Source organism: Phoenix dactylifera, chromosome 9 (genome assembly GCF_009389715.1).
Source record: "Phoenix dactylifera cultivar Barhee BC4 chromosome 9, palm_55x_up_171113_PBpolish2nd_filt_p, whole genome shotgun sequence".
Lineage (NCBI taxonomy): Eukaryota > Viridiplantae > Streptophyta > Magnoliopsida > Arecales > Arecaceae > Phoenix > Phoenix dactylifera.
In genome coordinates this window covers 10,502,792-10,520,282 of record NC_052400.1, presented here as the reverse complement: position 1 = coordinate 10,520,282, position 17,491 = coordinate 10,502,792, and the positions used below count along the sequence as shown (strand labels likewise).

At 37.7% G+C, this 17,491-nt stretch overlaps 1 protein-coding gene across 4 annotated transcripts in view; it reads left to right on the top strand.

Moving 5' to 3' along the window:
* The window catches only part of LOC103705692 (mRNA-capping enzyme-like), a 43,542-nt gene that overhangs the window by 23,668 nt on the left and 2,383 nt on the right, over positions 1-17,491 (top strand). For all 4 annotated transcript variants that reach the window (XM_008789505.4, XM_008789507.4, XM_008789506.4 and 1 more), the window contains 5 exons: positions 396-445; positions 3,558-3,717; positions 3,830-3,952; positions 15,310-15,438; positions 15,548-15,646. In XM_008789505.4, the coding sequence (XP_008787727.1) occupies positions 396-445; positions 3,558-3,717; positions 3,830-3,952; positions 15,310-15,438; positions 15,548-15,646 (561 nt within the window). The remainder of the gene's footprint in view (positions 1-395; positions 446-3,557; positions 3,718-3,829; positions 3,953-15,309; positions 15,439-15,547; positions 15,647-17,491) is intronic.

Genomic DNA, 17,491 nt, shown 5'->3' with positions numbered 1-17,491 from the left:
CAAGATGTTTGCAATATTTGTGAAGCTCCATCTCCATCTTCTCCAATTTCTTGCAAATTGTTTTAAAATTTTTAAGTTGTGAACTGTTGCACGTCAGTTTGGTCCTAGATCCTGACTTTGACATTGTGATACAAACATAATTTATTTTTTTACCTGAGTAATTATATATTAATTGAACATTGCAAAATGTAGCCTTACATATCACCAACTTTAATCATGCTGTCATTGGTACACCTTGCTGCAATATTAAGTATTTTTTTTGCAATGTTGTCAAAATATTTTTATTTCATGCTACTAACTGGTGCATATGAGTTGAGTTTTTCTAATACTTTGCTTTTCACAATCAATGTTGATTGATTATCTCATATTCTGTGCCTGTTTTTATTGGTCTTCAGGTAAGGGGTAATGCACAATTTCCAGGATCGCACCCTGTTTCTCTCAACAGGTCTATTCCTTTTTTCAATTCAAAATCCTTCTTATTAATATTTTGTAGATAGCAAAGGGTGTTTGTGGTGTATGTTATTGTTAAGGACCATATCATGCTTTCTGTAGCCACTTTATGTCGATCCTTTATTCTACTCTACCTTTGTCTTCCTGTTTATGATTTTCATGAGCTTTAGAAACTTGCTAAAACCAATGTAATTAGTTATCTTGTAAAGGCATGACCTTTGAGACCTTGGGCATTTTCCGATATTTTCCTCTTCTTGGGTCTTCGTTAGGTTAATGTTTATGCAAGCTACCATCTTAATTTGCATTTTTATGATTCCTTGCTGTGGCTAATGTTCTCCCTGCTGTGTAGCAGGTGCCAAGGACTCTTGACATCTCTATTTTTTAAATAGGCAATTTAGATTTGCAATAAAATTATCTTCCTGTCATCAGTTTACCAATAAAAGCGTAGACAGTGGTAAGTTAGTTGATAAAATATGGATCATACCTAGCAAGGTTGGCCGAATCACTACCATGACACATGCTAGTTACTATCGGGTCGGGTCAACATGGTAGGGTACTGTACTATACCCCGACGCATGGTATGTAGTGAGGTACTAGTAACCTAGTTTTGTTTTTTGATTTTTTTTTATTTTTTTTGAGAGGGAGAAGAGGGCTAGAGGGAGTGGAGAACAAATTTGGAGGGGCCATTGGGTTGGATCACGATTTCATATTGGATGGCAAAGGATGGCCGGAGTAGTGGCAGCATCAATTTTGGTTGGAAGGGTCAATTAGAGCAATAGGAATGGTGCGGCTTGCCATCAAGATCGGAGAGAGGGGGATCAATCGGAGGAAGTGAGCGTTGTGCTGCTTGTAGTGAAGCTAGAGATGAGGTGTGGGTCTAGGGTTCACGGTATTTTACTAAAAGGTGGTTGGGTCAACTTGCACGACCAAAGTTATAACTGTTTGAGATCGGGTGGAATCGGTCAATTCAGCAAGGTTCTAACTGTTTTGACCATGGACTTTTATACCGCCTCGAACTACCTGGTATGGGGTGTATCGTACCATATCGGGTTTGAACCGGTACAAAACTCATGTTCGGTACTAGCCTCGTACCAAGGTGTATTGAAGCATATTGAGATAAAAAGTAAGAAAAATGGCTTGAGAGCTGTTTTGGTATTGGGTGCGTATCGTATCGATCCGTACCATACCGAACCGGTAATGTGTTGGTATGGTGCTTGGTATCGAGATTGCAAACTTTGGTTTCGACCTTATCCCATTTTGGGAGCTTGAGCTATCTTGGTTCCTGGACAGTTTGGTTTGGCTAAGCTTGATATTATCTCTTGATTTCAAACAAAATCATGAGACTTGTTATCCTTTATCTAAGTACTAGAATAAATTCATTGATCTAGTAGCTTGTATGAGTAGTAAGCTTTTGCACTAAATACATAATTGAGTTTATTAAACAGAATATTGTTGTAACCAATAAAGGTCTCAAGACTTTTTTTCCCAAGCTAGTGCAGCTTCTCTAACTACATTGTTTATGTAGTTTTCTTACGCAATTGGTTATCCTTGTCATTAATATGTTTGCTCACGGTAATTGTGGCCTATCGGGAGAATCAAAATTTTTTTAAAGACTTTTCTTCTTTTCGAAGCTCCATCTGAATTGCATGAGGTAGTTTTTTTTATATGCTTGGATTTTGGAGCTGGAATTTTCAAGGTGACTGTTATTAGACCTGAACTGGACATTGACCTGAGCGAGGGCTTGGCCAGGTCACCAGGTTTGCAAGTTAACTATTGGGTCAGCTAATCAAATTATGGCTGTTGGAAAAATGAAATAAATATGGAGAAACAAATAGTATGTTAAAAAACATAAAAAACTAAGTGGAATGGGGGAAGCTTGCAAAGTTGTGAGGGTGTTCGATGGAATATGACTGCATGATTATGATGGTGCATGGGCTGTAGGCTGGTGGCTGGTGAGGAGTGGCTTGGGACCTTGGGTTGTGAATGGTAGAAGGGGACGGCTGTTCATGGTGGGGGCTGTAGGAGAGGGCATGTATGTTTGGTATAAGCCATTGGGTTTTTTTTTTTTTTTTTGTTGGGGGGGGGGGGGGGGGGGAGGGGGAGCAGGGTCCGTGAGGTCGAGAGCTTTGGTGGATAGCAAAACTATGGTGAAATGATTTTAGTGTTGTTTGTCACTCTGTATTCCTTAATGGAAAATAAGCTATAATTATTTGCTAGACTGACTGGAAAGGCTTATGATACTGAAATGGTTTGCATGTGTGATTTTTATCACTGGGCAATTTAAAGGCAACATCTTGTTTTCTGTCCATTTTCTCAGGAGAAATATGGAAAAGGAATGATATGTTAGGTCAAACACATTTTGCCACTACAGTGGTCACTGTCCATGAAGGTAATATGAGATAATAGAAGAGTTGTTTTGTGGCATTTTCTTCTTGGGAAGAGGGGGGCCGGTGGTAAGGGCTGTACTTTGAGCAAAACTGATCTCCAGGGATTGAGTTTTGTTCTGTTTTACTTTGAAGTACCATCTATTTCCCAATCCATGTTGGTTCATGTTGTTCATCTTCAGAAGGTCCCTAATCTGCCTGACTCTTGATTAGAGTGTCCAACCGTCTTGTCTCTGTTTTTCTCCATGTTTAAATTCTTTTTTTGGTTTTCTGGAGCAGATTATCTTTCTCCTCATTGTTGGATGACAAGTCAAGTCGATTTTACTCATCTATAAGCAACATGACATGTCATCACTTTGGTTAAATTCCAAACATGTTTGAAACCCTATACTATTTTTCTCACCTTAAACTCCTAGCTGCACAGTGGGAAAAATGGACTTCTGAAATCACCTATGAAATTTCAACTGAAGAAAAGCTTCTCGAGATAGATGATTAAGATGAATTTGAATAAACTCCTGCAAATCCATGCTAATTATGTGATATTTTCACTGCTTATCAATCCAAGAGGCATCTTCATCAGATGGATTAATGAATGCATTAATATAAAATACTAAATGTATCGATTTGGTTTGTTGAGTTGATTGTTTATTGTGTACTTATTGCTCCATGTTTAATTGTGATTTTTTATTCTCAGCTCATACTTGATCAACATTATCTTTGCAGGGATAATCTGCAATTATTAAGACAGAGGTATTATTATGCTACATGGAAAGCTGATGGGACCCGGTATATGATGCTTATTACCACACATGGTTGTTACTTAATCGACCGAAATTTTTGCTTTCGAAGGGTTCAAATGCGTTTTCCTTTGAAGAATAATGAGGTTAGTTTGTACAAAATTTTAGTTCTTAAATAAGCTATGCTGTACTTTTAGTAGCGTATTTGTTTTGACTTCTATGCACAACATAAAACCTGTTTTTATTATCATGTGCAAGGGTTCTCATAACCTGACTTTGATTGATGGGGAAATGATTATCGACACACTACCTGATACAGGACTGAAGAGAAGATATTTAGCATATGATTTGGTGGCACTTAATTCTAATTCTGTTGTAAAGGTAAGATTCAAAACCAGGAATTTGTCAATTGTTAACAATTTGTTATATTTTATTTTGGTATTCTTAAACCATTTGTTTGCTTTTCCAATTTGTATGCCACAACTAGTTAAATGTTAATAATCTTGTCCATTGCTTTTCTTTCTATTTATAATATTTTTTTGTTTAATTTATTTATATTTTTTTTGTGGGGGGAGGGGTATATGCAAGTAAAAAATTCTGTATGAATTTAGCTGAAATTCTTATCTTTCCATGGTGGTATTTTGCTAAGACTGAACTCTCCTTGAAGCTGAAATTCTTTTCGCTTCACATGAACTACAAGTATAGGGGAATGCACTTTTAGGTGCATTTAATACTTTGCATGCCGTCTTACCGCCAAGATTTCTTTTGAGGTGCAACTTTGTGAATCCTAGTAGGAGAGCAAGGTCTGCTGAATCGGTCGGAACTGACCGGTTCAGCCCGTACTGTACCGGTACCGGCCCCACTAGTACGGTATAGCCATGGAATTCGGTTCCGACCTCTTTGGGGTCGGGACCGAACGGTTCCTTGCCCGTACCGGTGCGGTTGGCACCGATACTCACGGGGAAGAAGGGGGGAAGAGAGGAGAGAGGGGAAGAAGACCTCTCTTGCGCTATCGGGCCCCTTTCTTCCTTCCGAGCACCTCGCGGGGAAGAAAACCTCTCTTGCTCGCGGGAGAATGGGGGAAAGAGAGGAGAGAGAGGAAGAGAGAGGAAGAAGACAGAGGCTCAGGAAGAAGAGATTGGAAAAAAAAAGAAAATAAAAAAAAGAGGCTAGAGGAATAGCGCCCGCGTGAAGGGGCGTGGGCGCGAGTGGGGAACTCGCGCCCGCACGCGTTCCACGTGGTGCGAACCGCGGGTGCGAGTGCGTTCCACGTGGTGCAAACCGCGCGCGCGTGATTCCCAGCACTGGCTCGCAAGCCCATGCGCTGCCCTGCGCGGGTTTCTAATGCCACAGAGTGGCATTTAGCATAACGCGGATGCGCATGCGTTCGCTCATTTTTTTTATGAACGAACCGGTACCTGTCTTAACCGGTACGTCGATTCGGTCGGTTCCGCGTACCCTGTGGGAGAGTATTGCAAAAAGAGGTTCCTGCCTAGACATGGTATGCAAGGTCCGCCGAACCGATACTGGGACGTGTCAGTCGGCGGCCAGTTCGGTACCGTATGGACACATGGTACATAGAGGTGAATCGACATGCCATTTTTTTTCAATATTTTTAGGTTTGAATTATTGGTAATCATTTTTTTAAACTTTTTTAATGATTTTAAGTATAATTTGATGTTTCTTGATGTTTCTATGATCTCGATACAACTTAAATGATACCTTTTGATATTTAGAGTGATGCAAAACATGAAATGATTAGTGAGATGTTGCATACTATAAGACATAATATAAAATATTTTAAAATCAATTAGTGAGATACAAAATATAAAATGATACAATCAATTACGTATATTTAAAGTACAACATACATACTGATATCTAAAATTTCGCCGGGTGGTGATGCCTCTCGTAGATATTTCGATCATTAGCATAATCAGGAGGCACCTTAGCCTGTCCCTATAACCAAGTGGCGGCGTAAGTCTTGTATGGTCATTCCATAAGGAACGCGCTCTGGGTTCTAACCACTTTTGGATCTCTTACTGATGCTTTGGCTATGAAAAATATCCTCTGACTGATAATACGACTGTGGAGGGCCCCATCCAAATATGCCGACAGTAAAATCCAACCTATTTAGGATAGTAGCCACCAGAAGACGATGCGTCAAACGTACCATATCCATACTGTATCTATATGGGTTATAGGCTGCTTGTGGCTGTGGGTAATAGGATCTAGTATATAATTCGAAACCTGATACTAAGGTATGCCGTATCGGTACTGCTTCAATGTATTCGGGTACTGCTTCAGTATCGGGCCCGTACTGAGAGAACCTAGCCGAAGCCGGAAAAGAAGAGAGCGAGCGGGGAGGAAAAAGGAGAGGCCTCTGCCGGTACTGTTTTCCATCCCCGTACCATACCAGTCAGGGACCAGACTGATATTGTACGTGCTGAACCAATCGGTATGGGCCAGTTCAGAATACTATGCCTGATACGTCTATAGATTCTACCTCACGTGCGTGGTCATCTGCATCTGCATCGTGTCCTCCTGAATGACTTCGAGGAGCCCGTCTCCTGTATACAATCGTATCTTTGCGAGCTTTACCAGATCGTGCACCGTAGTTCCTATTCTGTGTAGCATACGTAAATTGAGATTCACCAGTGAATCGAAGACCACCCTACGGTTGTCTCATAAATGGTCTCATGTCCTCCACTCTCTCTAGCCCGCAAATCTATAATCACCAGAACTGTCATTTCTGCTCTTTTTGGTCTCTGAATCCGAGTGAATTGCCTTCTCGACAATCTCCATCAGGGCTGCAACTACCTTTCTTTTTCTTTTTTTGTTGCGCTGAGCAGCTGCTTGCTTACTCTTCGTGCCCCCCTCTACTTGGCTACGCTGGGAGGATGGATGTCGACCTCTTGATTGAGTTGACTAGGTAGTGTGGTGGCCTCGTCTAAGCAACTCTTGATCATATCTCTGGAAGTATGTCTTAGGCACGGAGTCATGTGATGACTGGCTCTCTAGTGACCTCTATGGCTGTTGCGGGTCAGTTGGAAGGATGCGTTGAATGTTGCAATCTGCCCATTGCCTTGCATCCGCCCCTAGCTGGCTACAAAACTGGCTAGTCGTGGAGGCGATTCGGCTCATCAAGTTTCGACTCTTGCTGCTGGCCCACAAGTCCATCGATCATAGGATCATCCTCATCGTCAACGAAAGCGTTGCGGATCGAATCTGTGTACTTTAGCTCTATTTCCTCCTGAATGCACTTTAACCTCAAATTTATATTGTAGTGAACATATACAAGGTCGTTGAGGTGCTTCTATGTCAGACAGTTCTTTTGCTTGCTATGGATGAGGGCGAAGGTGAACCAGTTGCTCTTATAGCCACTTGAGGAGATTGTTTGGGAGGATCCGGATAGCTAGCTGCTTAAGATTTCTCATGGACAAACCAAAATGAATCCACCATTTAGTTGCAAAAATATCAAAGAAAATTATATATAAGATAGTATTATATTAGTAACCATTTAACATTAGGTAATAGTCATATTGATATGTAATATACTTGGATTCATACTTTTCTTGTTTATGATAGCTACTGAGACTCTAAAGCTGATAGTGTTTTTCCTAAATATTTGTCTGTAAAAAAGAATCGTGTTGTAATATGTTAATCGTTGAAAACACGAGTTAACTTGCGCATGTTGCTCAAGTTAACTTACCTCTTTTAGACATAGGGACGTGACTTTTAGATTAGGCTCCATCTTGTAAATCACATTATGTAGAACGGTCAGAAGTTCGTCGTTCATATAGATTCCAGATGCTGTGTATCGGAACCTTGGGTTCAGGTAGTAAGCTACAAATAGAGTTCGTAATTATTTTAGTAAAATTGTACAAGCAGGAGCCGTCTAATTTTTAATGTTCTTGCTTATTTGCTAGATGCAAGTCCCTACCCATCTAGTATTTTCACTGTCACTCAATGATGTCGATATACTCCTGGGTATGCATGGAATTTGCCTCCCTGATCTGATTCTTTGCCCTCTCTATCATATGATACAAAAAGTCCATCTGGGGGGTATCTCTCGCCGTCCATGACCTGAAGCACTTCGTACAATGGTTTGATAGCCTTAAACATCTTCTCGTCATGCTACTAGAATGTCTGCCTCGTCATCAAGTCCTCCACAATGCTCTCAGTGTCGACCTTCGCAAATATGCTTTTCTACCATTCGGTATTACAAACATTTGACATAGGGTTGTTTTCTTGTCAAGGTGGTTATCAAGTACACCATAGTTAGTAACAAACTGTCATACATGGTCTGAAGATCTCTCCCTCTACATACCTTCTTATCAGTGATAGGACCCATATATACCTATAAATATATATATGGTGATGGTTTGGGCTCTCTACTGTTTGCTGCACCCTACGAATCTTCGTAATGTCCATCAGCGTGAGGCCAATACAATTTACAGCATATGGGCTCCAGAAAATATTTGGTTGTCGCTCCATCAAAATCTCTTCGGCGGCCTTATATTGTGACCTATTATCGGTGATGTTCTGTACAACATTCTTTTTTTCTACTTTGATAATTTTCATCAATCTAAGGATGTACATGGCGTTGTGCACCTGATCGAAAGCATTAATGAATTTCTGAAAGAAAGTTTTCAGATTACAGTATCTCAAGAAGTTGATGATGCTTTGTCTGGTAGGACCGGTTCAATCATCACACATCACCGTCAGTCCATATATGGGCCACTTCATCTTGTATGAGTTTATTCACTTTTCTAGCTCATTATTGCTGAGAATCTCACCATATATGTCATTCGATCCTGGAGGATCTACACTGAGACCGACAGCTTGTATGGAGGAAATCACTTATAGTACGTGTTGTCTGCTACATTCGGTGGGGTGTGGCTGAAGTGGAATCGAAATCCATTAGCTCGCCACATATACTTCTTCTTATCCTTTGTTAGCATGGTGTCAACCATCTGCTGCTTCGAATTTTTGCTGGAAAAGGTATGTGGATCTAAATCATGGATGGTAGCTTTTGGTGAAATCTTCCTGGAGGACTTCTTTCTGCTACCAAAAGCTCCTCGCATAGATGCAATACGACCACAACCTCTACTGACGGCCTTTTTAACTAAGGAGGTTCTTTTGAACTCTGGATCTGCCCTGCTGATTGCAGAACCAGAGCTCGACTCGTAGTGAGGGCCCAAATTGAGCCGTATGTCTGGCCACCTCATCTTGTTGCCACTGATCATCCAGGCTTGCTTGAATGGTCGTTTGGATTTGTGCCCATGGTTCGCCGTATCGGCTTGAATTGGATCGTACGGGCCGTACTGTACCAATTTGGTACTGGTATCCGGTACAGGTGGCATGCTGACACTCGGTATGCGGAAAATACTGTACCGTACCATACCGACGGTGCTAGTGTTACACCGGTATGGGGTTCGGTACTGAGACAGCAAACCTTGTTTGTGCCTCGTTTTCTAGAGCGGACGCCTCTGACTTCCTGGAGGGGCTCTGTCGCTCGGCGGACCACCTCCTTGGCAATTGTCTCCTTCGCCGCTCTGAAATCAGCGAAGTGTTTCTTCATTAGTTGTCGGACCTCCAACAGACATTTTCGGTATATAGATACGTCGGGATAACCACCAGTTTGATGGTGCTTCAAATTGGTTACCTTTCTCTCGAACTTTATGTTGCACTAGTTGTACTTCTAGTGCTGCCGACTCGAGAGCTGCCCATGATCCCAAGCGATGTCACACTCTGGTCCTTTTTCCTGGATGGTTCTATTTCTGTCGGTTTCTCAAATCCGTCAATTTATTAGCTATTTAAAATTGTAAAATTTCATTGCGATGAAAAAATATTTTCTACTTCCGACTTAACATATACATAATATTAATTTTTCATATTTTTTTTTATTTTTTTATATATTTATAATAATGTTTAAAAATATGTTTAAGTATCATAAATATTGAAAAATATATTTCTACTTCAGAATATACTTTTGAATTATGTAATACACACTATTAATTTTTCATATTTTTTTTATTAATTATATATTTTTAATTATTTTTTAAATTAAAATTTTTAATTGTAAATATGTGAGAAAATTAATTTGCCCTCAGATCCATGTATAACCACCGTGGATGCTATATTTATTTTTCTAAGCTCATGGCCATGTATCAAAGGTTACTTATTTTTCATTTTTTTAATTTAGGCCTAAGCCAATGTGCGCATGATCTCATCAATATTTGAATAAATGGACACCAATTTTAATTGGAGAGTAGCTTGCATGCCTCTAAAGAAGCTTCTAATTTTACAGTCATTTTTTGAATTTTATTTTATTTTTTAAATTTTAATACGAAAATATATTTTTTAATGTGAAAAATTATGTAATCTGAAAATTAAAATTTTTTGTGGGATTGTGTAGATTATCTATGGATCTACAACATATCATGAAATTATTCCAAAATCAAAAATTTTGGCATGATCTTCCCTAATTTAGAAAATTTCTCGGCATCTTTTGGCATTAAAAAAAAAGAAGAGGAAATGAGATAGGAGAGGGGAGAACGAATTCGGACTAGTTCGAACTGGCGCAATTTCGAGCGGTTTGGGGCCGGTTCTGAATCTCACCATTGAACCGCTTGGTCCCGTGCCAATTCGACTCGGTACGGCCTGAATTGGGCGGTTCGGGCTGGTTTGGCAGGCCCTGAATACAACAATAATTACCATTATTTTGCATCTTTAGTGTCTAAGGCTTGAAAGTGTAATTACATGACCACCAATGGGAGTCTTTTTAATAGTTTTGGCCGTTTCTAAAGTTTTGATTCTACTTTCAGTTGTTTTATCCCCAAAAATTATAAATGTCAGAAACGTATGCAACTTTAGTAAAACAGAACAATAAAACAATTAGAAAGATTAACAGGACATCATATTGAGCAAGCTTTGAACTTTGTCCCAGTGTTCGTTGAGACATTTGAGTTTTGATCTCTGTGGTTTTGGTCCTTGTTGGTAAATGCAATTAAAGATTAGATAAAAAGGAAAAGAGCTCAGTTAAACTTTCAAAAAAAAAGAAAAGAAATGAAAATAAATCAACATGTTTATTCAAATATGATGTGAAGGATGTAAATTGGGTTTGAACCTTTTGATGTATCTCCTCTGACATCGCACTAAGACAATCACAATATTGTTATGTTTTTTAATATATGACATTCAAAAAAAATCTAGAGAGTAAAATGCCAAGTAGTATTGATGGCAGTTTAGCTTAAAACCTTCCAAACCTAATGTATGATTGAAACTTAATCTTTCAATGTATCCAAATCCTGCCAAAACGTGTAAAATAATTTGGTGAGATACCCCATGCAGAAAGATATAAGTGATGATACAAAATTGTAGATAGCTCATATACATAAAGTTATCGAAGTCCCAAGGTATGCCAAGGCTCCACAGTCTCTTGATTCCTAGGCACAAGGCATAAATCGAGGCAATATTTATGTATACTAGTTATAATGCAGGTATGGATGCAAGTAGTTGCTGAATATTTTAGCAAGGTTTGCTGTACTGATCGGCGTCGTACCATACTGGGTGTATTATACCATATTCGTGCGTTGTACCATACTGTACCGACACTCAGTACGCCGAACCTTACGATACCATACTGCATACTGATACTGTAATAGGATGGTGCTGGTATAGGGTCTGTTGCTGAGACGGCACACCTTGGATTTTGGTTTTGGAACAATTTAATGAAGTCTAAATTTTAAAAAGATCTGGAATAATTCATTTATAATTGACTTTTTCTTCTTATGCATTATATCTTACCCTTGCCTCTTCATATTTTCTCTTAACTGTTAGTTTAGAAGTTAGTGAGAGTGGGTTTTTTCCTACATTATTTTTTGTTCTCAAAGTTGTGTTATTATGTAGAAGTTTAGCATGTTTTAAACTGTTCAAGAAAGAAATTTAGTTGTAGTTATTATTCTTCTCAGAGTCCAACATTATTAGAAACTTTCAAGAAAGAGATCTAACTAGAGTTATCATACAAAGGTTTTAAATTTTAATAGAGTAATCTGATTAGGGTTAGTTCTGAAATTTAAAAATTGAGAAAATGAGCCATTCTAATATAGTTTAAGGATATACACACATATTTATACGTATTATACATATTATATATATATATACACATTATATATATATATATGTATGTATGTATGTATGTATGTATGTATGTATGTATGTATGTATGTATGTATGTATGTATGTATGCATTATATATCCTTTCAGTGATATAAAAGCATCAATATTGCTTCCATGTGAACATTTTCACATTGTTGAAATGCAGTTTTTTTAAAATGCATCGCATATCTCTGCATACGCGCATGCATATGCTTATGTGGTCCCTTGACCGTATCACATTGCCTATGCACAGTATTTTGTGCGATCATACTATATATGGACAAAAAGATGGTCAACTTAGCATTGAAGGGCTGCATATGCTGCCTATTTAGTATCTTACAGCTGCATATGTAAACCTACTTAGCATTCTAGAGTTGCATATACAGCCCACTCTTATGTGGGTTCATGTAAGTGAAGCAGGTTCATCTGAGGGTTAGACTTCATATGAGATGTTGGTGGTCTTGGTATGGGTATTAATAGTGCAAAAATCTTAATTATGTTATTGTTGCTATTTGGTATTAGATACTAAGCAATAAGCACTAAGCTATCTTCTTATTAATATTGCTATTATCTATCCATAAAAATTACTGTCACTATTGTTGCTTTTATTGCACTTGTTATATTTATTTTTAAATAGTTAAAAAAAATAGTAACCGTATATTCATCCGCATACACAGCCAGCACTGCATATGCATTATGCGGTCCCTTAATTGCTTGCATATCGCATTTGCTTTTTAAACACTACCAAAATTTCTCTATGCATCTATGTTCTTAAAAACTCCAATATGATACAACATATCAAAGCGAACCCTGAGGATTCTCGACCTTGAGTTTGTTCATTTATAAATTAGTATGCTTAAGTCATTTTGTGATTTAACTTAATTGAGTATATGTGCATAAACACATGCACTATAACTAATGTGTATATATGTATACGTTTTTATGTGTATATGCGTAGGTTTGTGAAATATTTGTTGCATCGATATAGATATATGCACATATTAACAATATGAAATTAAGATGCTAAACATATTTTACAATAAAAAAACAAACAGAAAACACACAAATCCGCATACAAACATAATAAATAATTTAGTTATGGCAACAAGTGACCGGACAAACATACCTATCACAGTTGATGCACACAGAATTCACGTACACAGAAGGATGGTCATTGACAAACTTGCACTCATCCACCATGACAAGTAAGACAGTCATGATGGTACACCTTTTCTGTGAGTTGATGCCTAAATGAGACTTGATAGGGTGTCCTTTTTGATTAAGCCAATGAGATGAGGCATGAAGGATGAATGTGGAAGCGCCTTGGCATGCCTTTGACAACAGTAAATTTCAGGGTTTGAAGTCTAGTATGGGTACATTACCGGAATGGGCTGTATTGTACCGAAACATGGTTTGTCTATTGGTATGCTGAAGCAGCAAAATTGAAGATGTAATAATGTTTGTCATTATGGTATTGGTACTGAGGGGTGTGTTGGTACCAGTACCTTCCTAGAATGATAAGATACACTTCATGCTGCATATATATAGTAAATTGGGCTTCATAATTTAGTTTCAGCTGAAACTCCGCCATTGAGCCTTCCCGATTGGCTCTAGGTAAAACTAGGATTGTCAATTGATCTAAGATGTGTGAGCCTATGTCAAGGTTGAATTAAGCTCGAACCTGGTTCTCAAGCTCAAACTAATCACAAACCAAGCTTGAAATGAACCCGTCTTGATCGGTTGCACCTCGATAAGGCTCATAAATAGTACATACTATAATTTTTATGTATATGATGGTATATTTCATGTATATAAATATAGACTATCACATGAAAATTTTAACTGATTACTTAGTTACAAACTTCTTATCTTTTATGTCATGACAATATATGTAATGGCCTGAGACCTCACCCAAAAAGGCTAGTTGGATGGTATTATTTGGATTCTTTGGCCCTATATAAGTATCCAAGATCTCCCCAATGCACAAGTCGATGTGGAACTAAACACGCTCGTATGGCATCTCATATACTCCTTGTTTAAGCTTTGTCGTCCTTGCCTAGCTAAAGGTCCAAATCCAATCATAAATACCACGATCAGCCCATGGTTAACCCAAAATGGGCCTATGCTATTATCTCCCTGATACTATTTGTAATGACTTAGGACGTCACCCAAAAAGACTAGCTAGAAGGCATTATTTAGATTCCTTAATCCTTTATAAGTTCCCAAGATCTACTCAATGCACGGCCAGTGTAGGCCTAAACGCACGTCCACACCGGTCCTCACAATATATGCTATAGTATATTTAATATTTTTTTTCTAAATCTGTCTTTTGTGATTAAATTTTATTTGTCTTGTAAGTTTTAGTGTTGGAGTCATTTAAATGTTAAAATGATAATACAAGCTGGAGAAAGCTTCAGTTCAAGTTTGAACCATGTTTGATTCTGATCTTGAAATAATTCAGCTCGATTGGAACTATCAAACTGATCTGTTAGGCTGGTATTTGGCTTGATCTGAAAATAAGCTCAAATGGCTTGATAAACAATAAACAAATCAAGTTTGATTCTGCAATTCAAGCTTGAAATAATTTCAAAACTGATTTGAGCCGACCTAGGCTCAATCAAAGCTTGGCTCAACTATATTCCTAGATAAGGCTGAAGGGTTTTGATTTGATTTCAAAGTTCAGGGCAAAACTTCAAACCATAAAACTTATGCTATGCTGGTGAAGACATTTGACTGCATTTTTATCAGCAATTTCATGCTGAAATGATCTAAATATTGTAATTTTTGTTTAAATTGTAAAAGATGCTAATCATGTTTGATGTTATATTAAAGAATAATAGACATTCTTTTGTTTGGTGACTGTGTAGTAGTTGGCTATCTGAATATCTATGTTTCTGGAGGGTGATCAAATCTGGCAACAAATTTATTTCTCTAAACTTCTCTTAAACCTAGTACCTAATGATTCCAAAATTCTACTCTTACAAATCTTTTGTTTAATTATGACAAGATGCTTAATCGATCTCAAAGTGTCAAGAAAATGACGGTAGTTTTGACAGAAGCCATATATGTAAAAGCTGGTCATGCTGATCTGTTTTCTGGATTATGAAAAGGTTAGAGGGTTGATGTTAGATTGGCAATCATGTGAAAATAAGAATAAAGGAGATGCATGAAATTGCTCATTGAAGGAACATCAAGGCTTGAATAGAAATGCTTGGTGAATGAGGATCCTTAAAACCAATGCCAAATAGTTGGGACAAGGCTTGATGGTTTAGTTGCATATATCTACCTCTCTCTGTGTGTAGGCCTTTTCATATGTGTGTGTAGGCCTTTTCATTCAAAAGTCTGAAGTCAACCTCTGTTTTGGTTGAGGGTTTCTGCTGAAACTTCAGACATTTTTTTTCTCACTATACTTATAAATTATTAGTGACCTCTGTTGCTCTGAAATTTTTGACAACTAGAGTGCATTCATGATTTTGGCTACCCTATGAAGAGTTATATACTTTTTGTTTTTTAAAATTGTTATCAAGATGTTGCATAACCAGGTCATGATGCTATATTATCATTTCTTGGTGCAGCTGCCCTTTGCCGATAGGTGGAAATTACTGGAGGAGGAAGTAGTTCGGCCCCGGAACCATGAGAGAAAGCAGTTTGAATGTGAAGGAAAATGCAATTCAAGTTATAGATACGACATGGAACCGTTTAGTGTAAGTAAATGTAAAACCGTGCAGCTGGTTCGTGTTTTCTTCAGTATTTACATATACTCCATGTCTTTTTTATTTATACCATTATTTTATTTTTTGAAAAATTAACCAGGTTAGGAGGAAGGACTTTTGGTTGTTATCTACTGTTGTAAAGCTTCTGAAGGAGTTCATTCCGAAGCTTTCACATGCAGCTGATGGCCTTATATTTCAGGTATTTGATCATAAAAGGTTGTTTTGTAGTTTTTTTATGTCTAAGAAAACAAACCATGCTGTCTTATCAAGTGCTTTGCTTTCACAAGTACATTTTAATTGTCTCACATTTGATTCAGCCTAATGTAATGAAGGCATTAGATAGGGTTGTAAAGGTCCTTTCGAAGCTTAAATATGTTCTACAAAAAATTTTGGTTACTGTCCTGAAAATCTGGCGACAGATACATATGATTTTTGACGAAGAATAAATACTTCAAACAGTTTAGGAATGTGAAAGCCAGAAAAAGTACCAGAAGGCAATGATCTGGGACTTACTTTTATGTGCTAAAAAGGATTTAACGTGCGTGCAATAACTAAGATTCACCAGGCAATCTCAATGCCAACAGAATTAGGCAGGTTGAACAAAAGAGTGAGCATGCATAAGAAAACTTTTAAAACAACTGATGTAAATATGAGCAATAATCAAAAACTCAATGAAAAGTTGTAGAAAAAGATATTAAGCAATTAAATAGACTTCGAGCAAGTAAATTGTGCAAGATGAAAAATTAAATCAGAAGATGCTGTCCAGAAAAGAGACTAATGAGAGGAGTTGGGCAGTATCCAGAGGAAGAAAATAGCCTTTTGTTTATTCATTTTTTGGGTTACCAATTTCTTTAATCAATGTTCAAAGGCGCTGGCCTCTTCTAATAGAAGAGGAGAAGAGGGCATGCAATATGGGACATACATAACCTGAACTGGCATCGGATGCCTATTCCATTCTGTCTTTCCTTCGCGATTGGCCATTTTCCTAGGTAGTAGGTACCATAACTAACTAAAGGCTGGTGCATCACTCAGCTTACCCTTTTCCAAAACATGTGAATCTCATGCAAACAATCAAGAAACCTAATGTCTTTCATCTTGGGATGACACAGTCATGCCTTCTTTTAGGAAATAATCATTTTCAAGTATAGGAAGCAACCTTTTTTTTTATTAATTTTGGCTTTGTTACTCTAGTACACTTATACCCATATTTTGGTTCCTGGCCTTGCAGATATACCCGCTTTTATTTACTATCTGTTAAATAGAATTACTTCGACACTTTTTATCAAACCATCCTATCATTTTAGAATACCACGAGTTTAGTAAAGAGATATCTTTGATTACTACAACTCTTCGAAAGCATGCATCCTCCCCTTCCAATGTTACCTTGTCATCAGTTTGAAGAAAACCTTAGGAGGCTATGACAGCCCACAATAGTAGAATCAAAAGGTAGAACTGAAAAAATAGCCTTTAGCAAGGCCAACTATATTCCTGATCACTTTCTTGAGAAAAATAAGTTGTGTTGAATTTAACATCTTGAGTGGGAGCAGCTCGCTTTGTGAGTTGGCATGTCTTGAATGTCAGGTGAGGTTGAATGGTCGTGACCTTTCAATAGCTGAGTATGGTTGGCAACATCTATCACAATTTGTTTATGTAAAACAATCAAAGCTTCTTATGAACATCTTGAAAAATAGTGCATTTAATGATCTAATAATTTCTAATGTTCAATTGTAAGTTCAGGGAAACTCAGCAACATCATCAAGTTTGTTTTGTCATAAAGGATTTTTTGAAGAATTCTGGTTGAGCTGTGAGTGGAATGTCCCAATTGTTTCTGTATTCTAAATCTCTTCCTGTTTATTCAGTATTTATAAAAATAATAAGAAAAAATAGCATGGTAATCTGAGTTTATATGTTTGGCAAACTGATGTGCATTAGTGAAACTTGAGGTGCAAGTTACGAACAAAATGTTGGGCTCAAGAAGCGTGATGCATGTAGTCTCTAAGAAGCGCGAAGCATTAGTGAATTTTATGTGTATTTTCAAAAGTTC